The sequence below is a fragment of the Mustelus asterias genome, chromosome 13 (genome assembly GCF_964213995.1).
Source record: "Mustelus asterias chromosome 13, sMusAst1.hap1.1, whole genome shotgun sequence".
In the NCBI taxonomy this organism is placed as follows: Eukaryota; Metazoa; Chordata; class Chondrichthyes; order Carcharhiniformes; family Triakidae; genus Mustelus; species Mustelus asterias.
This window is the reverse complement of record NC_135813.1, coordinates 61,228,803-61,252,876: the sequence shown is the minus strand read 5'-3', so window position 1 is coordinate 61,252,876 and position 24,074 is coordinate 61,228,803. Positions and strand designations below refer to the sequence as shown.

General features: G+C 44.0%; 1 protein-coding gene across 1 annotated transcript; it reads right to left on the bottom strand.

Annotated features, from left to right (window-relative positions):
- Positions 1-18,893: 18,893 nt before the first annotated feature.
- LOC144502684 (immunoglobulin lambda-1 light chain-like) lies at positions 18,894-22,835 on the bottom strand. The gene is made up of 3 exons (XM_078226870.1): positions 22,732-22,835; positions 22,236-22,586; positions 18,894-19,216 (listed from the first exon to the last, which is right to left on the bottom strand). The coding sequence occupies exons 1-3, from the start codon at positions 22,778-22,780 to the stop codon at positions 18,894-18,896; spliced, it is 723 nt and encodes a 240-aa protein (XP_078082996.1). The 5' UTR covers positions 22,781-22,835.
- Positions 22,836-24,074: the final 1,239 nt, after the last annotated feature.

Here is a 24,074-nt window from a genome sequence, read left to right as displayed (position 1 = left end):
CCAAGCCGCCAACCTATATATCAAACATAGCCCTGTTTTACCCAGACTGCTCGTGGTGGTAATATTTTTCCCAATTGACAATAGCGAGTATATTTTAGGTCGAAACCTACGTTTTAAATACGAGTTGTATAAAATCATATCCTCACGAACGTTATAGACACAACGATTCCGGACAAAATTAATTGACTCCCGGAAAATATGGATTAAAAATGAAAGCCGTTTTTAGAATATTGTCTTATTGTATTTCCAATTACCTCATTTAATGAGTTCCTCCTCTTTATTGATGAAAATATAGAATATCAGAAAATCCAATTGATTTAGGTTCATGTATGCAAAGACCAGCAGATTGTTCCCCCAGTGTCTGTAGAGGTCTTGCTACCTCTGCCTTGACTGTGATATCCTAAAAGGTGATGCTGCCAACACCACAGTAAATCATCTGATGGTTCAAAACTTTGATAAGATCAAATTAGGAACAAAAGAAGCTAACAAGAACATTCGAATCAGCAACCGGATTCGACCATTTAGCCCCCAATCCTGATCTGCTATTTTGTAAGATCATGGCTCATTTGATCGTGGACTTAAATCCACTTACCCGTCAACCCCAATATACCCTTAAATAAACTTGGCAGCCAAGAATCAGTCCAACTGTTTTAAAAACTTCGTTTTTTGGGCAAACAATTCGAAAGACAAACGACTCTCTGAGCGAAAGAATTTTTCCTTACCCACTTATATAGAAGATCTCTTGTTTCAAAGCTATGTCTCCTAGTTTCAGTCTCTCCCACAGGGGGAAACAGCATCTCAACAGCCCCCGGTCAATTCCCCTCAGGACCTCATATGTTTCAATATGACTCCCTGTCATCGTGTCTGCGTGGGTTTCCCCCGAGTGCTCCGGTTTCCTCCCACAGTCCAAAGATGTGCGGGTTAGGTTAATTGGCCAATTGCCCCTAGTGTCAGGGCATTAGCAGGGTAAATATGTGGGGTTACGGGAATAGGGCCTGGGTGGGATTGTGGTCGGTGCAGACTCGATGGGCTGAATGGACTTCGTCTGCACTGTAGGGATTCTATGATTCTATGATTCCTCTAAACACTAAGAGATACAGGCCCTAGCTGTAAAACTTGTCCAAATCAGATTACCCTTTCATCTGTCGAATGAACATTCGCTGAGCTGCTTCTGACGCTATTAAGAACATAAGAACATAAGAAATAGGAGCAGGAGTAGGCCATCTAGCCCCTCGAGCCTGCCCCGCCATTCAATAAGATCATGGCTGATCTGACGTGGATCAGTACCACTTACCCGCCTGATCCCCATAACCCTTAATTCCCTTACCGATCAGGAATCCATCCATCCGCGCTTTAAACATATTCAGCGAGATAGCCTCCACCACCTCAGTGGGCAGAGAATTCCAGAGATTCACCACCCTCTGGGAGAAGAAGTTCCTCCTCAACTCTGTCTTAAACCGACCCCCCTTTATTTTGAGGCTGTGTCCTCTAGTTTTAACTTCCTTACTAAGTGGAAAGAATCTCTCCGCCTCCACCCTATCCAGCCCCCGCATTATCTTATAAGTCTCCATAAGATCCCCCCTCATCCTTCTAAACTCCAACGAGTACAAACCCAATCTCCTCAGCCTCTCCTCATAATCCAAACCCCTCATCTCCGGTATCAACCTGGTGAACCTTCTCTGCACTCCCTCCAATGCCAATATATCCTTCCTCATATAAGGGGACCAATACTGCACACAGTATTCCAGCTGCGGCCTCACCAATGCCCTGTACAGGTGCATCAAGACATCCCTGCTTTTATATTCTATCCCCCTCGCAATATAGGCCAACATCCCATTTGCCTTCTTGATCACATGTTGTACCTGCAGACTGGGCTTTTGCGTCTCATGCACAAGGACCCCCAGGTCCCTTTGCACGGTAGCATGTTTTAATTTGTTTCCATTGAGATAGTAATCCCATTTGTTATTATTTCCTCCAAAGTGTATAACCTCGCATTTCTCAACGTTATACTCCATTTGCCATATCCTCGCCCACTCACTCAGCCTGTCCAAATCTCTCTGCAGATCTTCTCCGTCCTCCACACGATTCACTTTTCCACTTATCTTTGTGTCGTCTGCAAACTTCGTTACCCTACACTCCGTCCCCTCCTCCAGATCATCTATATAAATGGTAAACAGTTGCGGCCCGAGTACCGATCCCTGCGGCACGCCACTAGTTACCTTCCTCCAACCGGAAAAACACCCATTTATTCCGACTCTTTGCTTCCTGTCGGATAGCCAGTCCCCAATCCACTTTAACACACTATCCCCAACTCCGTGTGCCCTAATCTTCTTCAGCAGCCTTTTATGGGGCACCTTATCAAATGCCTTTTGGAAATCCAAAAACACCGCATCCACCGGTTCTCCTCCATCAACCGCCCTAGTCACATCTTCATAAAAATCCAACATGTTCGTCAAGCACGACTTTCCCCTCATGAATCCATGCTGCGTCTGATTGATCGAACCATTTCTATCCAGATGCCCTGCTATCTCCTCTTTAATAATGGATTCCAGCATTTTCCCTACTACAGACGTTAAGCTGACCGGCCTATAGTTACCCGCCTTTTGTCTCCTTCCTTTTTTAAACAGCGGCGTAACATTAGCCGTTTTCCAATCAACCGGCACTACCCCAGAATGCAACGAGTTTTGATAAATAATCACTAACGCATCCACTATTACCGCTGACATTTCTTTCAATACCCTGGGATGCATTCCATCCGGACCCGGGGACTTGTCCACCTTCAGTCCCATTAGTCTACCCAGCACTGCCTCTCTGGTAACATTAATTGTATTAAGTATTTCTCCTGCTGCCAACCCTCTATCGTTAATATTTGGCAAACTATTTGTGTCCTCCACCGTGAAGACCGACACAAAAAACTTATTTAAAGACTCAGCCATATCCTAATTTCCCACTATTAACTCCCCCTTCTCGTCCTCCAAGGGTCCAACATTCACTCTAGCCACTCTATTCCTTTTTATATATTTATAAAAACTTTTACTATCATTTTTTATATTAATTGCTAGCCTAGCTTCATAGTCTATCCTTCCTTTCTTTATCGCTTTCTTAGTCTCTCTTTGTTGTTTCTTAAATTTTTCCCAATCACTTGTTTCTCCACTATTTTTGGCCACTCTGTACGCAGCTGTTTTTATTTTAATACTCTCCTTTATTTCCTTCGTTATCCACGGCTGGTTCTCCCTTTTCTTACAATCCTTGTTTTTTGCTGGAATATATTTTTGCTGAGAACTATTAAACGGTTTGTCACGGGCGCAGCCCAAAACTGTACACAATGCTCCAGACGTCGGGCGGTATTTTTAAAGTTTTGGCCAAGTGTCCAGTCCGGCGGGAAAACTGGGCTGTTGCCCACCAGTGGCGGTATCTGTTTTCCTGCCGTACCGTCAGCCTTAGAACAGGAATTAATCGCTGCACGGATGGACTCCAACTCGCCGGGCTGTCCTCAGGCTGACTCATTGAATTACTGGGAAGCTCCACTTTAACGACTGCCCAGAACCTGTTCTCAATGTCAACAAAACGAAGGAGATTGTCATTGACTTCAGGAAGCGTAAAGGAGAACATGCCCCTGTCGACATCAATGGGGACGAAATAGAAATGGTCGAGAGCTTTAAGTGTTTAGGTGTCCAGATCACCAACAATCTGTCCTGGTCCCCCCATGCTGACGCTACAATTGAGAAAGCCCACCAATGCCTCTATTTTCTCAGAAGAAGGAAATTTGGCATGTCAGCTACGACTCTCACCAACCTTTACAGTTGCACCATAGAAAGCATTCTTTCTGGTTGTATCACAGTTTGGTACGGCTTCTACTCTGTCCAAGACCGCAAGGAACTACAAAAGATCGTGAATGTAGCCTAATCCATCATACAAACCAGCCTCCCATTCATTGACTCTGTCTACACTTTCCGCTCTCTCGACAAAGCAGCCAGCATAATTAAGGACCGCACACACCCCGGACATTCTCCCTTCCACCTTCTTCCTTCGGAAAATGATACAAAAGTCTGAGGTCACGTACCAACTGACTCAAGAACAGCTTCTTCCCTGCTGCTGTCAGACTTTCGAATGGACTTACCTTGCATTAAGGTGTTCTTTCTCTACACCCTAGCTATGACTGTAACAGTACATTTTGTACTCTCTCGTTTCCTTCTCTATGAACGGTATGTTTTGTCTGTATGGCGCGCAAGAAACAATACTTTTCACTGTATGTTAATACATGTGACAATCATAAATCAAATCAAAATCAAAGTCTAAAGCAGAGGATGGCTGCGAGGAAGGCAGCACCAAAGTTTTCAGACCCGGAGCAGGGCAAAATGCTGAAGGGGTGCAGGTGAGAGTTGGAAAACAAAGACAGGGAGGCGGCCCTCTAACAAGTTCACCAACATGGCATGAACTGCGGTGGCAGCTCTCATTAGTGCCAACACTCCGCACAGGGTGTCGGAAGTGCAAGTGTAGGTAGAGAATGAATGACCACCACTCAGCCAGTGTCAGTCTCTGTTCTCATCAATCTCTGCTTACCCACTCACGCACGTACGTCTACCACGCGGCCTGCTTGCACGCTCCCCGTCTGTTCCTTTGCTGGAAAACAACGCTCAGAACTGTTTGGAGAGAGAGCAAAATCGGGCGGAAGGATGGCCGAATTGAATCCTCAAACGAAGTTTGAGGAGAAAGCCACATTATTTGCCGGGGAGGGACAGGGCTTCTCCTACGCCGAGGCGGAAGTGGGCTTGAGGAAAATAAGTGAGGACTCAGAACCTGATCGCCACCTCACCAAACTCACGCCAGTCTTTTCGCTTATATCCTTATGTCACTTTCACACACTCAAAATATTTCTCTTCTCTTGCAGACACTGCAAGGGAGCAGCCAGTGGCATTTTCCGGCTGGGCGGAACACAAAAGCCCGGATAGCAGCTCCAGTTAAATCTCAGACTCACCAACACTTTCAGCGGTTACTTCACCAGTGCAGAGACATACACCGTGGTGGGGTTTAGAAGTGGAGATACTTTGAGGTCACTAGCGAGTGAGAACGTCACTTTTTTCTGAACCACTGGAGGCGGAGCCTGACGTCACAATGATCCTTCACTAAGAAGGCAGCTGGGCGCCAGGATTCCTGTTTCAATCCCCCTCAATGAGTCGACAACCTCCTCACCCTCAGCGCTAGGCTGCTCTGGTGCAAACCATCCCACCTCTATGCCTTCTCTATGTTACGAGTCATTTTACTTCTGAATAGCACACCACCCCCAAATCCTCCCCACCACTTGGTATTATAATCATGTTTCTCCTGTTATCAAATGCATAAGCAGGGTCAATCATTTTGAAAGGCTGTTTGCGCTTTTCAGTTTCTGCCAGCTTCCATATTGAATCGCACATTACCAGGAGATGCTCTACGAGCTGCCATTCGGTCTGGGGTTTACAGCTATCTACCCTGACTGACCATGGGCTTCTCCTAATGTGGGGCTACACGGCATTTTACTGTGGATACTGCTCACTGATCGTGTCGCTACATGGGCTGACCAGCTCGTCTTACATCTCTTAGGCACTGTTCAGTACATGTGGAGCTGTGAAATTACTGTTAAGAATGTCACTCATCTTTCCCGATTGCACCGAGTTATTGCAACGCATATGGCACTGTAGCCATATTTATGTGACTACCGCGAGATTACTGATTTCCTTGTCTTCTTCATAAGGTGACCTCACCTTCTCCTTCTCCCTTCCGCTGGGGATAGCGCCTCTCTCTATTTCCTTGCCATCTGCAGGAAAACACCCGGGAGACTTCAGTAAACCTTGAAGCCAAATTTATCCTCTGATTGCTTTAAGGATTGGACTATCAAGACAGGGTGCTTAAACGTGGCCTGTGTTTCTTTGCATTTTAAAGCTAGAGAAGACATCTAATCGAAGTATTCGAAATGATGAAGGGATGTGATAGGATAAGACCAAAGAAATTATTTCCAGTCACGACAGAATCCAGAAAAAGAGGGAATAATTTTTAATTAGAGAGAAGTAAGTCAGAACGGAAATCAGAAAACTAAACCATAGCTGAGGTATGAAATCATGTCTCCCGCATATTCTCATTCACTCAAAGGTTTAAACTTGTCCATTAAATCCTCCACTCCCTTGGCTGTTTGTCCACTTAACCCTGATCATCCAACATCCCTTCCTGCTTCCATCTTCACTGATAGCATTCCCTGCTCTCTTTCCTCAGGCACTCATCCTCCAGTCATCATCAATCCGGTCCGAAAACCTTCTCCCTCTGTACTGGAAAACCACTGTACCATCTTAAATGCATTGTCGACGCCAAACGCCTTGAATATATTGTTATCTCCCAAATTAATTACTTTCTGAACAGTCATTCTACGTTTGAATTGTTCCAATCACGTTCCTGCTACTGCCATTGGGATACTGGGATACCTGGTATCACAGTCACGTTGTGTGCAACAGCTACTGTTCAAAACAATCACAGCTCATTCTTTTCGGTCTTGTTTCAGCCTTTGGAACGGTTCATCAATGATGCAGTGAATCTCCACTGTCGGTTCGTTGGTTGGATCTGTTTCCACTTGCTTCCATTCTTCTTTATCAAGTAAAACCGTACAATTACCTGCAATCTCTTCCTGATCCCATGTCAGCACCCAAACCATTTATCCTTGGCCCCTCCTGTTTCCGATCTAACTGCTCTTCCCATTGGCGATATCTTCTGACAGCACATGATATTCTGTTTGCACTCTGAAACCACGCAGCCTTACCTCATTGTCACCTCTTTGGGCTCCTGGATGAGCACAAATTTCCTCCAATTTTGGGGAAGAACAAAACTGTTGCTTTTGCACCTCATCACAAATGTTATTTTCCAGCAATTAACTCGAAATGCTAACATTCTGAAGTAAATACGTGAAGAGAAAGAGGTTGGTGAAGACAAATGTAGGTCCCCGACAGACAGAAACGGGGGAATGTATAATAGGGAAAAGGAAATGGCTGAGCATCTGAATTCATACTTTGGTTCTGTCTTCACAAAAAAGGACACGAAAAAGGAGTCACTGTGGTTGGAACTCAGAAACAGGAAGGGTGCAGTCACTATGCTGGGGGTGTACTACAGACCACCCAACAGCCCACGGGAAGTGGAGGAAATGATATGTCAGGAGATTCTGGATAGGTGCAGTAAAAATAGGATTGTTGCAGTGGGGGACTTTAATTTCCCTGGTATAGACTGGAAAGTGCTCAGAGCTGGGGTTCCGGACAGGGAGTAATTTTTAAAATGCATACTGGAAGGTTCTTTGGAAGAGTATGTAGATAGCCCGACGAGAGAGGGGGCTATATTGGAGCTAGTTCTGGGAAATTAGCCCGGTCAGGTCGTCAAAGGTTCGGTAGGGGAACATGTGGCAAATAGTGACCACAACTCTGTTAACTTTAGGATAGTAATGGACAAGGATGAGTGCTGTCCTACGGGCAGGGTGCTAAATTGGGGGAAGGCTAACTATAGCCGGATTAGGCAGGAATTGGTGGACGTTGATTGGGAGAGGATGTTCGAGGGTAACTCCACATCTGGCATGTGAGAGTCTTTTAAGGAACAATTGATAAGGCTGCAGGATAGGCATGTGCCTGTAAAAAGGAAAGATAGGAAAGGTAGGATTCGAGAGCTGTGGATAACCAGGGAAATTGAGGATCTGATTAAAAAGAAAAGGGAGGCGTACATTAAGTCCAGGCAACTGAAAACAGATGGAGCTCTGGAGGAATACAGAGAGAGTAGGAAAGAACTCAAACGGGGAATTAGAAGGGCAAAAAGAGGTCACGAGGTGTTCTTGGCAGGCAGGATTAAGGAGAATCCTAAGGCATTCTATTCATATGTTAGCAACAAAAGAGTTGTCAGGGAGAAAATCGGACCTCTCGGGGACAAAGGAGGGGAATTATGCTTAGAACCCAAGGGAATAGGGGAGATTCTAAATGAATACTTTGCATTGGTATTCACGAAGGACAGGGATGTGTTAACCGGGAGTGATTCGGAGGAAGGTGTTGACCCGTGAGGGAAAATCTCCATTACAAGGGAGGAAGTGTTAGGTTTTTTACGGAACATTAAAACTGACAAAGCCCCAGGGCCTGTTGGCACCTATCCTAGACTGCTCAGGGAGATGGGAGATGAAATTGCTGGGCCTCTGACGGAAATCTTTGTCGCTTCTTTGGACACAGGTGAGGTCCCTGAGGATTGGAGGATAGCGAATGTGGTCCCGTTGTTTAAGAAGGGTAGCAGGGATAACCTGGGAAATTATAGGTTGGTGAGCTTGACGTCCGTGGTAGGGAAGTTGTTGGAGAAGATTCTTAGAGACAGGATGTATGTGCATTTAGAACGGAACAATCTCATTAGTAACAGACAGCATGGTTTTGTAAGAGGGCGGTCGTGCCTTACAAATTTGGTGGAGTTTTTTGAGGAAGTGACAAAAACGGTTAATGAAGGAAGGGCCGTGGATGTCGTCTATATGGATTTCAGTAAGGCATTTGACAAAGTCCTACATGGCAGGTTGGTTAAGAAGGTTAAGGCTCATGGGATACAAGGAGAAGTGGCTAGATGGGTGGAGAACTGGCTTGGAACTGCCGGCTCCAAGTGGAGAGGATCTCCAAGAAGATCGCGCATATCGACACAGACATCAAGTTTCTACAAACATGCAAGAAAGCAGCCCTGTTTGAGAGCACATTTCCACTCCATCTGACGAAGGAGCAGCGCTCCGAAAGCTAATGGTATTTGCTACCAAATAAACCGGTTGGACTTTAGCCTGGTGTTGTTAAAACTCTTACTGTGTTGGCCATAGGAGACAGAGGGTAGCTGTCGAAGGGTCTTTTTCCGGCTCGAGGTCTGTAACCAGTGGTGTTCTGCAGGGCTCTGTACTGGGACCTCTGCTATTTGTGATATATATATATAAATGATTTGGAAGAAGGTGTAACTGGTGTTATCAGCAAGTTTGCGGATGACACGAAGATGGCTGGACTTGCGGATAGCGATGAGCATTGTTGGGCAATACAGCAGGATATAGATAGGCTGGAAAATTGGGCGGAGAGTTGGCAGATGGAATTTAATCCAGATGAATGCGAAGTGATGCATTTTGGAAGAAATAATATAGGGAGGAGTTATACAATAAATGGCAGAGCCATCAAGAGTATAGAAACATAGAGGGACCTAGGTGTGCAAGTCCACAAATCCTTGAAGGTGGCAACACAGGTGGAGAAGGTGATGAAGAAGGCATATGGTATGCTTGCCTTTATAGGACGGGGTATAGAGTATAAAAGCTGGAGTCTGATGATGCAGCTGTATAGAACGCTGGTTAGGCCACATTTGGAGTACTGCGTCCAGTTCTGGTTGCCGCACTACCAGAAGGACGTGGAGGTGTCAGAGAGAGTGCAGCGAAGGTTTACCAGGATGTTGCCTGGTATGGAGGGTCTTAGCTATGAGGAGAGATTGGGTAAACTGGGGTTGTTCTCCCTGGAAAGACGGAGAATGAGGGGAGATCTAATAGAGGTGTACAAGATTATGAAGGGGATAGATAGGGTGAACGGTGGGAAGCTTTTTCCCAGATCAGAAGTGACGATCACGAGGGGTCACGGGCTCAAGGTGAGAGGGGCAAAGTACAACTCAGATATTAGAGGGATATTTTTTACACAGAGGGTGGTGGGGGCCCGGAATGCGCTGCCAAGTAGGGTGGTGGAGGCAGACACGCTGACATCATTTAAGACTTACCTGGATAGTCACATGAGCAGCCTGGGGATGGAGGGAAACAACCGATTGGTCTAGTTGGACCGAGGAGCGGCACAGGCTTGGAGGGCCGAAGGGCCTGTTTCCTGTGCTGTACTGTTCTTAGTTCTTTGTTCTTAAATCAGATACCAGATACGTTAGAGAATGCAAGATTTAGTGATAGGGAACAACAGAGGGAGATCAATATTATTAGAGAAATGGTGCTGGGAAAATTGATGGGATTGAAGGTGGATAAATCCCCAAGGCCTGATAATCTACATCCCAGAGTAGCTAGGGAAGTGGCTCTAGAAATAGTGAATGCATTGGTGGTCATCTTCCAGGATGCTATAGACTCTGGAACAGTCCCTGCAGATCGGAGGGTAGCTAATGTCATTCTCGTATTCAGAAAGGGAGGTACAGAGAAAACAGGGAAATATAGGCCAGTACGCCTACCATCAGTAGTGGGGAAAGATCTCCAATCCGTTATCAAGGAGTTTATATCAGAGCATTTAGAAAGCAGTGACAGGATTAGACAGAGTCAGTATGGATTTATGAACGGGAAATCATTCTTGGCAAATCTGTTAGAATTCTTTGAAGATGTAACTCATAGAGTTGGCAAGGGGGAGCCAGTTGATGTGGTATATTTGGACTTTCAGAAAGTGTTTGATAAAATCCCGCATAAGAGACTATCGTGCAAGATTAAAGTGCATGGGACGGGGGGAAGTGTATTGAGATGGATAGAAAACTGGTTAGCAGAGAGGAAAGAAAGTATAGGGATTAATGGGTCCTTTTCAAATCGGTAGGTAGTAACTAATGGGGTGCCACAGTGATCGGTGCTGGGACCCCAGCTATTCACAATATGTATTAATGATTTGGATGACGGAACACAATGTAACATCTCAAAGCTTGCAGATGATACCAAGTTGGGTGGGAGGGTGAAATGTGACGAGCATGCAGAGATCCTTTAGAATGATCTGGACAGGTTGAGTGAGTGGGCAAATCAACGGCAGATGCAATGTAATTTGGATAAGATTATTCACTTTGGAAGCAAAAACAAGAAGGCAAATTAATACCTGAATGGTTGTAAGTTGGGAGAGGCAGTTGCACAGCGGGTCCTGGGTGCCCTTGCGCACCAGTCCCTGAAGGTAGGCATGCAGATGCAGCAGGCAGTAAAGAAGGCAAATAGTATGTTGGGCTTCATTGCGAGATGTTTCGAGTACAGGAGCAGGGATATGTGGTTGCAATTATACAGGGCCTTTGTGAGACCACACCGAGAATATTATGTGTAGTTTTGGTCTCCTTTTCTGAGGAAGGGTGTTCTTGCTCTCGAGGGAGTGCAGCGATGGTATACCTGGCTGATTCCGGGGATGGCGGGATTGACGTATGAGAAAAGGTTGACTAGGTTAGGATTGGTTTCGCTGGAATTCAGACGAACGAGGGGGGATCTCATGGAGATTTACAAAATTCTAACAGGACTAGACAGGGGAGATGCAGGGAGGATGTTCCCGATGTTGGGGGAGTCCAGAACCAGGGTCACAGTCTGAGGATTCGGGGTAGACCATTTGGGACGGAGGTAAGGAGACATTTCTTCACCCAAAGAGTGGCGAGCCTGTGGAATTCATTACCACAGGACGTAGTTGATGCCAAAACATTGAATGTATTCAACAGGCGGCTGGATCTAGGGCAAAAGGGGCCAAACGTTATGGGGAGAAAGTAGGATTAGGCTATTGAGTTGAACGGTCAGCGATGATCGCAATGAATGGCGGCGCAGACTCGAAGTGCCAAATGGCCTCCTCCTCCACCTATTTCCTATGTTTCTATGTAAATCCAATTTATTCTCGCGTGAGTCTCACATTTACTGTCGTGTTTGAGCCCTATATATGCGACGGGATTTTACGTCCCCCCCACCCACGTCCCCCGTCGCTCCTGTGGCGGGGCTGAAAGTGGGAAAGTGGGAACATTCAGCCCATGGTGTTCCTGCTGCCCCGTCGTCCGCCGTTGACCTCCTTCCCATTTTACGAGCGTAGGTGGCGGCGCTGAGCAGCGCATCTGCCTTTCGACTTATTAAAACTTTTGAGCAGCCAATCAAGAGCCATTCAAACGCCTCATCCTGCCCCCGCTATTATTTTACCCGTGCTAGGAACTGACCCACCCCAAATGGGTAATTCAGCAGCTTTAACTGTGCGGGCTGGTATCCAGCACGCGAATGGTTCTTCCTTTTGTAGTCCCCTGGACATATTGAAGACGCCCTCAACCCAAGATCATACCGTCTCCTAACTCGAATCAGTGGACCTGACAACGTAAGTTGATGCCGTAGCGTAAGAAGGTCAATACCTCCATCAACCCCATCGCTCGAACTTCGCATAACCCAAATACATAACCCTTAGTGCGGACTCCATTAGATTTCTTCTTTTGGAACTAGTTTTTGTCCAAGCAATGTTCACCTTGCAAAACTGACGCTGTTGGGACTATAGAGTCACTTGGCAACCAATTGGCCAGCAGCGTTCTAAGATGTGTCTCCCCCCCCCCCCCCAAATGGGTTGTGGGAGTATTTCCCTTAGCTCGTTTTAGCCCTACGAAATTTTAAATGACTGCATTGCCAACATTATGGGCGGGGATGCGTTCCGCACCAACTTTTCACGTGTCGGGGCAGGTAACCCCGGAATCCGAAAAATCATATCCTTGCACCCGTAAAGCAAAGCCCAATGTTTCTGCCTGGCTGAAACATCCAGAAGTGGAGGGCTTGGAAATGTGATCAAGTATTTAACACAGAGACAAAGAAGTGAAAAGTTGAACAATGTCTATTTCCACCTGATGTCCGTTGCAATCCTTCTCATTGCTTACTACGTTTCTGAATTTCCTGCCTTCGAAATACTTTGACATTTTATTCTGTGTGCACAGCCCACATCGTTAATAACTATGAAGAAACGCGTTGGTCATAACGGAGTCGTGGCGGCACCAATGAACAATTTCCCTCAGTCTAAAAAAAAACTTTCCTCACTACTCACCCACCCCTACCCAATTTTATATTCACACAGCCAATTGATCCTCTTGATTTTCCTCAGAAGTCTATTACCTCGTTTGTTATCAACCACTTTATCAACGTCCCTGTGGACGTTATCAACCGCGTACATTCCAATTACACTCGCCATTATGAGATCAATTACCTTACTGAGGACATTTCAGCATATTTTGCTTTGCATTCGTTGGTTTTATCCATGCATTAGACGTGACTGTCGCTGACTGTGTCAACATTTATTTCCCGTGCCTAACTGCCTTTGAGAAGCTTTTGGTGATCTGTATGTGCACACACAATGCGGTTCAGGAGGGCGTTCAAGGTTTTTGACTCAGTGACAATGTACGAATGTCGATATATTTCCAATTGAGGATGGTGACTTGGTTGAAGGGGGACTTGCAGCTGGTGGTATTCCCTTGTGTCTGCTGCCCTGGGCTTTCCACGTCATGGCAGTCATATGTTTGGAAAGGTCTGCCGAGGGACCTTTAGTGAGTTTGTGCATTGCATCACGCAGATGGCGCATATTGCTACCACACTGCATAGGTGGTGGAGGGAGTGCATGTTTCTGGATGGAGCACCACGAAATGGGCCTGCTTTGGCCTGGATGGTATTAAGCTTATTGAGTGTCAGGAAGTGCCAGGAAGGCTTTGACTGTGTTAAGAACCCCGCTGATGTTAGACGCAGGGGTACCCCAAATATTTGAAAGGATAATTCGGAACACCGGTTCCTAAGAGTGTAATTATACAATTTGGTATGAGGTGAGGAATGGTATGCTCGTTGTAACCATTCAAATAAAATAATGTTTATTAACATGTAAAACCACACAAGAAAGGTCACTATACAAAACAAATGTACAGTTAACTACAATAATTGACCCCATTCCCATCTATCTGCATTCCAGAACTTTCAACATTGTGATGGAACGAATATCATTGATGAAGCAGTTGCAGATACTTAGGCCAAGGACACTCCGCGAGGAAACCCTGCAGTGACGTTCTCGAAGTGAGATGATTAACATCCCACCACCAGAACAATCATCGCTTGTGCTAGGCCATGTCTCCAAAGAGCGCAGAGTTACCCCATTTCCCTTTGACACATATTTTGTGCGAGATGCTTAATGCTGAATTGATGCAGATGGTAGTCTTGATTTTAAGGACATGAATGAAAAAGACCATGATGTTTAAAGATACATCATGGTTAACATAGAGTTGAGTGGACAAACAGCGGAGTTGCCTCTTGATGTGATCCGTGGTAATGTTCCAGCTATATTTGGGGGAATCATGGTTGAAGCAGATAAAGCTTGGTTGAAATTCTGTCAACACATTGGTGGCTGTCAAAACAGGCCTGAAGCACCTGCTGGATAAAGACAAGAGTGTACTCGAAGGGACACTTGGCTCAATGAAGGGAATTCAAATGAAGCGATTGAAAAGTTGGTGACTGATCTTATCTGCACACTCTTACGATATGCATTATAGTCATTCAGTGTTATGCTGATGCTGACGCATTTTCACGCTATCATTTACCTATTGAGCAGATGCCACCAACTAGTTTTGCTGATATTATTCCATTTTTGCTGGTAGATTATTTGCCATTGACAGTTTCCAAGTTCAGAGACATACCAGGAATTATCCCGTGACGGGGAAGGTGCTGGATATGGTATAGGAAGGAACAATAGGTGGAACACATCATTAGCTGGAACACATTTTGATATGGAACCAGATGGGGGTGATCTTACCACTTTGCTCTGCCCATCGTTGGGCGGGGTAGGCCGGTAAAATCGCACGAGAATGGAGAAATCAGGATTGCGTCGAATTTGTGGCCTGTCGCAATCTTATGGCACTGGATGTGCAGCGCATCCAGACTCCCGCCCATTTCTGGCAAGAGGGTAAATAAATTATTTGCTTATATTTAAATGCTCATTTTAATGAAACTGACGAGCAGAGGGCACGATCGTTCGGGCTCACTTGCCTTTCCGGGAGAGTTTCTCTCCGGTGAGGATCACAGATTGTCTGCACGAATGGGGACCAGTGGTGATCGCCTCGCCGGTAGAACCGGAAGCCATTAAGCCCCCCACCCCCGAGGGTGAGCACATGGGAGGTGCCCCTTGGCAGTGCCAGGCTGACAGTGCCAACCTGATACCCTGGCTCTGCCTACCGGGTGCCCTGGCACTGCCTTATCCTCCATCAACCAATGCACTAGTTGTTAGATCTGCACATTCCTTCTTGAAAACTGCAAAAGAGCAAGATTCATTATCACACCATGTGAACAGTTTGTTTGACATTGTAGAAACACTACTCCTGCGACTACCCTAAATTAATCTGCATTACTACTCTTGATGAGAAAGTTGAGAACTACGTTTGGTTTGTTATTACCTTCAGAAACGTCAGAGAGGGTAAAGCATCAGCAACAATCTTAAGTTGCTGGACTAGAAATGAAGGCAAAACAATATTCATTTCAACAAGGAGATCGTGTGTTAGCGTGTAATTATGACACGAGTGAGAAATGGGTACCAGCATTAATTTTAGCAAAAACAGTCCAAATTTTTAAACTGCTCAAATCAAAGGTGAACTATTTTGGTGTTACCATGCTAACCAATTGTTGTCATCTCGTAATGATTTCTCAGAATCGCCTCCAGAAGTCCAAACTTCTTTAGTCCCTAGGTTGTGAATACTACTACGAAATAATTAATTGTATCTGAATTGCCTGATGATTGTGTCTCTACTACTGTGCTGAGAATGTTTCAGAATTAGTTCCAAGAAAATAAGCGTCTACTGATGTTCCCAATCACACTTCTCGGTTCCAGGACTGCTCAAGTGCAGAACCTTGTATAGAATAAAAGAGGAATCGATGTACTCTGATCGAGTTTCTCATTGACTGTGTAGAAAGATTAATGGTGCATACTACTATGTCCAGAGGATTATTGACCCTATGTATAACATCGTCGTAATTTCTTATCGTGACCACAGAAGTAATGGGAGAGCGGTGTTATATATTTTAAAAGGTTGCAGTTTGCTTTAAGAGCTGATCACATGATTTGATGGTGATGTCATGAGAGTGCTTCAGAAATCATAGAAATCCTACAGTGCAGAAGGAGGCCATTCGGCCCATCGAGTCTGCACCGACCACAATCCCACCCAGGCCCTACCCCCACATATTTACCCGCTAATCCCGCTAACCTACGCATCTCAGGACTCTAAGGGGCAATTTTTTTAACCTGGCCAATCAACCTAACCCGCACATCTTTGGACTGTGGGAGGAAACCGGAGCACCCGGAGGAAACCCACGCAGACACGAGGAGAATGTGCAAACTCCACACAGACAGTGACCCGAGCCGGGAATCGAACCCGGGACCCTGGAGCTGTGAAGCAGCAGTGCTAACCACTGTGCTACCGTGCCGCCCACTGTGCTACCGTGCCGCCCAGAGGTTGCTGGTTCACTTTCGGTTTGTACTCTGTGCAGTGAACATCACTTTCTGTGTTAGTTTGAATTAACATGTGAAAACCACATTGTCGACTTTTCGTTAAAACCCACAACTCCTTGCACAGTTAGGATATTACAGTTTCTAATGCAGCAATATCGTTCCTCAAATAAAGAGCCCAAATCCGTGCAAAGTAGCCTCGGTGCGGTCACATCAATATCATTATCAACACCAATGCCAACACCTCCTTACCTTTATATGCAACCCATTCCATTATATTCTAATGTTTCATTTGTCTCACTGATTACTTTCTGTATCTGCGCGCTAAACTTTGGTAATTCATGAAAGAGGACACCCACATCTCTGTACTGCAAAATTCTGAAAATATCTCCCTTTAAGTAAGGTTCCGTTTTCTGTTGTTCCAGTCAAAGTGGGCAACGGCAGATTTTCTCACATTATACCCCTATATGTCAATGTCTTTGCTCGTCCACTTATCCTATTTATATCCCCTTGAATAGTATTCATCCTCCTCACAACCTGCCTTTACCAGCATCGATGACATGCGGCTCGCCGCTAGTAAACTTGCCAACCGAGCGATGACCCATTTATCCTGACTCTGTATTTCATGTTAGTTGGCCAGCATCTATCTTTGCTCACTTAGCATACCCAACGCCAATGTTGTGCAATATACTTTTACATGGCACCTTCTGGAATGCCATTTGGAAATCCAAATACGCTATGTTTACTTTTTCTTCGCTTTATTCGCCTTGTCCGTTTGGTCCTCAAAAAACGATAATAAATTTGTTAGATATGACTTACATTTCATGAAAATCACCTTGACTCCACTTGACTCTATTGTTAATTTTCAATCTCCCCTCAGCATTTACTGAATAGCATATTTCAGCATTTTTTCCAATGAATTATGGGCCTACATTTTCCCGCTTCCTCCTGCCCTATGTTCCTCGGACGGGTTTCCTGGAAGTGGTGCGAGCCAAGAGTTTTTGATGTGCTCTAGATTACGAGGGTGCATGGATGGCAGACGAGGGGATGCCTATGAGGAGAGTATTGGATAGATGACTTTATTTCGGTGCCTATCCTTGGAAATTATCAGTAGAGAAAACGTTTGTATTCACCGATAACATGTATGCCCCATTCTTAAAATTAACTAATATAAAGCCTGCAAAATCATTGCGCTTCCAACAAGGGGCGCTGCAAAGAGGTGCAGCCAGCCCGTGCAAGGTTTTGCAGACGACAGTTTCGCGGTCAAATTGTAAGTAAAACAGTCCAGTGAAATTAGAAAGGTTCCTGGTGCAGCTTGCCACAGTTTACAGGCTCGTGAAATTGCCTAACCAACACATTTTCCTTTTACTGATGTGAATCTTCATTTAGGTTTAACGCATGCTCTTTCTGTGTTTATCCTATGTCCTGCCACCCTGTTCGCCAGCTCTGGGCATCTGCCCTGGAATCTAATAGATGTTTGTACCCATTAATAAGAGTCTTTACCCAATCCCAGAACAGTGAACGTCTGCGTATCAGCCCTGCGATTTTCTAACTGCTTTTTCGTCTGCCAATATTTTGCTGAACTCGATGTGGCTAGCCTGAATTTCATTTACTCAGCTGTATTACAGTCTCTGTCTAACCGTTAATGACTCACGTTGGCCCATATTACACCTCTTCTTCCTGCACGACACCGTTTAAGTTGGTAGTATGCTTCGGCACGACCTCAATTGTGTTATTGCTTCTCGTAGTAGCAAACAAAACTTGCCACTTTGATATTAACTTACTGTTATTTTTAGAATTCTGTCAGGTGACAGAGTTCTTTCTGCAGCAGCTGAAACAGTTCGCACAGATTGTTACTGTTCAGGACCAATACCTCTGCTTGCAAACGCTCAACGACATGGCTGGCGATCTTTGTGTGCACATATTCTCCAAATTACGCAAATGTTCACCAATTTCTTAAAAGTAACTTTAATTTCTGCTCCCAAATTCTCTCTTGTACAGCTTCTGATCGGTTCAGGGGTGACCAATTCCGGAATCATCGTTCCACTGCTTAGAATCCTGCTACAGCTTTATAAAACCGTTGTGTTAAAATACTTATCCGATTCTAAGACACGTGTGTTATTTGTGCGAAAACATTCGATGAATATTTCTTCCTGTATTATCTCAGCTTACATTCTGATTCTATTGGGTGCCTGACTACCAATTATATTTGCCAACGAGGAAGTTGTGACGTTATTTGGTTTCACATTGAGGTCACTCAGAACAAGGACAAACGATCACCTTAATCATAGACACAGGGCATTTTCGCCAGTGTAGCATTTACTAAGATATATCATTACTCAGTCACTAATTTTGTAAAATCATTATTTCGACAATATGCTAGGCAGTTTTGTATAAATTTTCAAAAGACTATAAAGAATACAGCCTCGCTTGATTAGGATGCTTAAAATGGTCCGAAATTCGAAGATACTGAAGCAGGAAAACAATACCATCAATTACAAATTGTATTACACTGAAATGGTACAAAGAAAGTGAGATGACTGCAGAATCAGCAAATGTTTACGTTGCACAAAATTGTATCAAACAAACTAACTGGGCATTTTTTTTATAATTTCAAATGGAGCGTTGAAAATAAAAATACAGCCCGAAGTTTTAATTTTGCTTTCCTGACGTTTAAACTACAGAATGTGATGCTGGGCTTTTGCATCAGATACAGCGAGACCTCTGTATGTTTGTTGTTAACGGATTTGCCAGGGTCTGGTGCTTAACCACACAGGAGTAAAGCTCATGTGAGTTCCATTCTGAGGTTGACAGAGTCAGATAACTGCTCACACTGAACGTGCTGTTCGTCTCCTGCAGTACACGACTGGTCTCAACACCATTCCCTCTGACACTGCCATCTACAAACCATTCAACCTCCACAACTCCCGGGTTGAAGCTGTTAATAAAACAGACCAGGGTGGCCTTATCATTTTCTTTGACTTGATCCGACGAAGGCGGCAGGACGGAGACAGAGGGGGCCCGAGGCGCTGGAAAGAAAATGAGAAACAGCGCATGAAGATCTACTCCGTACTTTATACATACAAACAGCCGAAATTCACAGATTTACGTTTTAGACGATTTTTAAAATCTTACTGCGCTATTTATATGTTGTCCAATGAGAACTTCTTAAAGTGCCTTAACTAACCGCACATAGTCCGTAGATCTAGAAACCTATTAAACGAATTGAGCAAAATCCTAGAGTACGTGCATTTCGAAAAACGGAAACTGACAGATTATATGTTCTTACTTAGATTAAAACCCAAAAATCAGATTTTGCTCCATTTCAGTTTTCGTTTCACGTCCAGTGCAACTCAGTTTTGAAGATTGTGGGGAGAATTTAACAACGCTAGTGGCCACAAACCTTTTTTGGATTATGACATACAAATTTCAGCAGAAAAAAGGGGGATCCCCAGTGTAGTAATTCAGGCACAAGCCAGTTTCCCGTCATCAACACCCTTTAATGTGTACTAAAGGAAAGGGCAGTTCCCGCGGCTTACAATAAGGTCGTCTCCGCCGGGACCAAAAACACCTGTCCGGGGAAAAAAACCACTTTAAAACCCACCGCTGCCTGCTACGTATTGTGCAAGCCTCCGCTCCCTCAATAAGGCAGGTCGTACTCCACGAAACCCACCGTGACATCTATTGATGACCCCCGGCCTTCGTGGTCGCCATAACATCCTCCAATTGGACTCTGCCGATTTGCTGCTCCACCTAATCTCCTCTCACCCTACAACATCTCCTTATATCTGCAAATCCTTTTTTTCTGTTCCCCCGCTTGCATTTATTAATTTTTCCTCTGGTTCTCCTCACCCACAGCACTTTTTCTGTTCATTCATGGGACATGGGCGTCCCTAGCTGGCCAGCATTTATTGCCCATCCCTAGTTGCCCTCGAAGGGCAGTGGAGAGTCAACCACATTGCTGTGGGTCTGGAGTCACATGTAGGCCAGACCAGGTAAGGACGGCAGATTTCCTTTCCCAAAGGACATTAGTGAACCTGATGGATTTTCCGACAATCCACAATGGTTTGATGGCCATCAGTAGATTCTTAATTCCAGATTATTGTTTTATTGCATTCGAACTCCAACAGTTGCCATGGCGGGATTCGAACCGGGTCCTCAGATCATTAGTTGAGTTTCTGGATCAATAGTCCAGCAATAATACCACTAAGCCATCGCCCATGCAGTGGCAAATTACACATCTCTGCTTCAAGAGTAACCTCTCGGATATTTTACTGCCTTCATTCGTGGCTATGTAATAGTTGTACAATCTGTATTTGGAGAAAGACGAAAATGAAAATATCTTGTCGAAATCTATACCATCAAACTCGTTTTTAGTTTAGGAGCTCTATATTAGGTCATCAGCCCTACCCCGCCTCACCACCACCCACCGGCAGCTCTTTGTTTTCCAGAGAAAAGTTTCCCAGTCTGTTCCTTCTTGCAGCGCACCAACCTCGTGCCTGGTTTGTTTTCCGTTATGTTATCATTTGAATGCTTGAACTACTGGAACTACTATTACCCCGGGCAAAATCATCCTTCAGACATTGTTTGATCTAAATGCTCCCCAGTTCAGATTTTAGCTGCCTAGTCAAATCATTCGTGGCAGGATTTCTATTTGTTAAGATTACTATGAATTAACTCGTGTCTTATAGAACTATGTCAGGTACCACACATTGTTCTCTGAAGCGCAGTGCGAGTAAATGAAGAACGAAGCTGCATATAACAATATGCTTATTCTCAGGTAATCATTCGGATTCGTGGGGAAGAGATCACAAACCGTGATTTTTTTTGCTGCTCCTTGAATAGCGCCGAGAGATTGTGAATATTCGCTTGAATCTGGGATTTATATTTATTCATTGATCCCGCGGTAGTATTTATATAAAATGAACCCGATTTGAATATGAGTTTATTAGTGGTTGTAAGCTTTGCGTGGAATTAACTTCTGATTAACGTCTGACTTTGCTGCAATGCTATAAACATGTATTGAGAAGAATGGGAAAAGAGTATCAGGCCATTCATTGCAGAGGAGGTCCTGATTTGCGCCCTCCTGTAACCGCAATCTGTTTAAGGAAACAGAACAGCGAAAAATATATGTCCAATTGAATTGTTGGAAATATTTTTGCGGAGTTCTTGATAATGATCCGCCAAGCTCCCGGAGATCATACTTACCCAGAAAGTTTCATTTGATGGAATTCAACTAATCTTTTTCCCGCTAATATTTTCTAGTTGACTGAAAACAAAAACATTGCACCCTCATACTAATCACCGGAATCACAGTCTCTATCCATTATGTCCCCCATAAAACAACAACTTACATTTAAAACTACGACTCCCATTTGATTACTGATAATCTCAACACTCCAGCTCCAAAAGAGAGCATCAATTTCGTAAAATGTGCAATTGTTATTAAATTTTCTAAACGAATTGGTTTATTGTTACTCATGATTTACTAGTGACGTTATGAACATATGACTAACATGAAGCACAACGTTCAAAATGACGCACTAACTGAACTATTTCTGCTAAGTCTAAAGAACAGAGAATCTTCCCAGAAAATACACACGCTCCATCTCTCTGATCCCCAATATTTAACTGCACCGTGTGGGAGAATTGTAAAATATTTCACGTTAATGTTTTCGCTCAATGAAGCCTCCACGACACACTGACCACAGCAAGATACATACAAGTAAATAATAATTTATCATTATTCTCATCATGGTCATGTGCAGATTAACATGCATTATAAAAGTACTATACATAAACTACAGAGAGCTCAATTGAAATGTCCTTCCTTGGTACGAAAATTCCTAAGGATTTAGAACACCGATATTTACTTGAAATTTTCTCGGGCATATTGGGAAAAAATTGCGACGCACCTCCTTGCAAACACCAAGAGATAACGAATGATCAATGTTTGCACCAATGCACTTCTATGTTATTAGATAAATTCAGAAATTCAAAACTCGAAAATTAGGAATCTTAGATGTACACGGCGAAAATTACACTCACCGCCCAAATTCAGTTTAGTTCCTTTGCCGAAAGTGAATCTGCCAGCACTGAAATCCCAGGAGCCACAATAATAATCAGCGACATCCTCGGCCTTTACATTGTTGTTGGTTAAATACATAACGTTCTTCGATAGGTCCCTCGATCCAGTGAGTCGTTCAGGAATCCCCGAACCTCTGGTAGAGTCATAGTCCCTCCAAACGAAGGCCGGGGCACTGCCAGGTTTCTGCCAGTACCAGCTTGTGTAGTAACTGCTCATGCTGGCTCCGGACATGGTGCAAGTGATTGTGACGGTTTTTCCCAGTGAAGTTGAGATGGACGCTGGCTGAGTTAGCACCGGAGCAGCGTTGGTACCTAGGGAAATAAAATGTTATTGTTCAGCGGCCCTTCATTCAACGGTGGACAATAACTGCAATTCAGACCCAACCAGTTCAAACACTGCACCCGATGAGCATAATACAAAGATTTTTTTAAAAATCCTTTCGAGACGAATACTTACATTGCAAACAAAGTGCCAGAACGGCGAGAACGCGAAGCCACACAAACATTTTGTAGATTATTATCAACGTCAGCACAAAATGTTTCGCTACACGAACCTAACAACACAACAGCTTCTTAACCTCTCTTTAAGAATATTTACACCACCGGATATCACGTTCGCATCGATGGTTTATGCAAATTTATGGCACGTCACTGCTCTTTATTGGATCGTTCGAATTGGTCTATTTGACGTTTGTAAAAGTGAGTGATCGGGATTTTTAATTAGCAGACTATTCATGACATGCTGAAGCTGTTGAAGATAAATGTCATTGTCCATCTTACCGCGGCAATATTGATTGAGTTCAGCTGAAATTATATTGATTGAGTTTTAGTAAAATGTTTTACAATTTAAAACTCTGTTTAATTGGCAATCAATTGGAATTCTTAGAAACCCAATAAATGAAACTATTAGCCGAGTTATGACGCTGGTGTGCTTTTAAGGGATGTTTTTTAAATCATGTTGACTGCAGATTGTAAGCAGTCTTTTTCACTGTGGCACCGGCTGCCTACTCAGCAGTCATTTTATTGCTGCTTCAATGGTTTAAATAGGTCTTATATATTTTTACTCTAGGCTTCATGCAATGTCCGAGATTTTACGACCTTTTGAATTCTAAGGGGGAAGAATGATTGACAAGTCAAAGTCAGGTAGCTCCTCACCAGAAGAATCCAAGGATTCACTTTCAGTTTTGGTTCAAAGTCAGAAGCTTTCCGGGCTTTCAAGTTGCAGGCAGGTTTTCACTCTCTCTCCCTGCTATTGTAGATTCTATTAGTCAACTGAAAGCAGGACTTCTTGCATTCCTGGAGTGAGAATTCTGTCTTTTGCAGTGGTTTGCTGGCTTAAACCTAGAGGCCCACAGTGGCATTATCTCTACCTCGAGGTTTGCTATATCGTTGGGAAGTCAGAGTTTCAATTCTCCAAACAAAGGACTAAGTTCCAGCATCACGTGAGCATTGTTATTTTCTGTGTTAAACCTGTGGGAGGGGTATGTTTTAAGGAGGTATGTTTGGTTGGAGCATTTAGTAAAGTTGTGAAGGCTTATAAAATATCATGGTTGTTTTTTATTGTTTGTAATTGGTAAAGTCATTGCTATATGTTAACTGTATTCTTAAATAAACTTTGTTTGATAAAATCTCCCTTTGGGTCATTTGAATCATACCTGAAGTGAAACATCTCATACTTACCCTAGCCAAATTCAAATTGCAAAACTTATGATCCAGGCGGATTTAATAAAGCACTTTGGTGTTTCCGATCTGAATTATAACAGAATGGGCCTTAAATAATTAGACATCAGCCTATTCAAA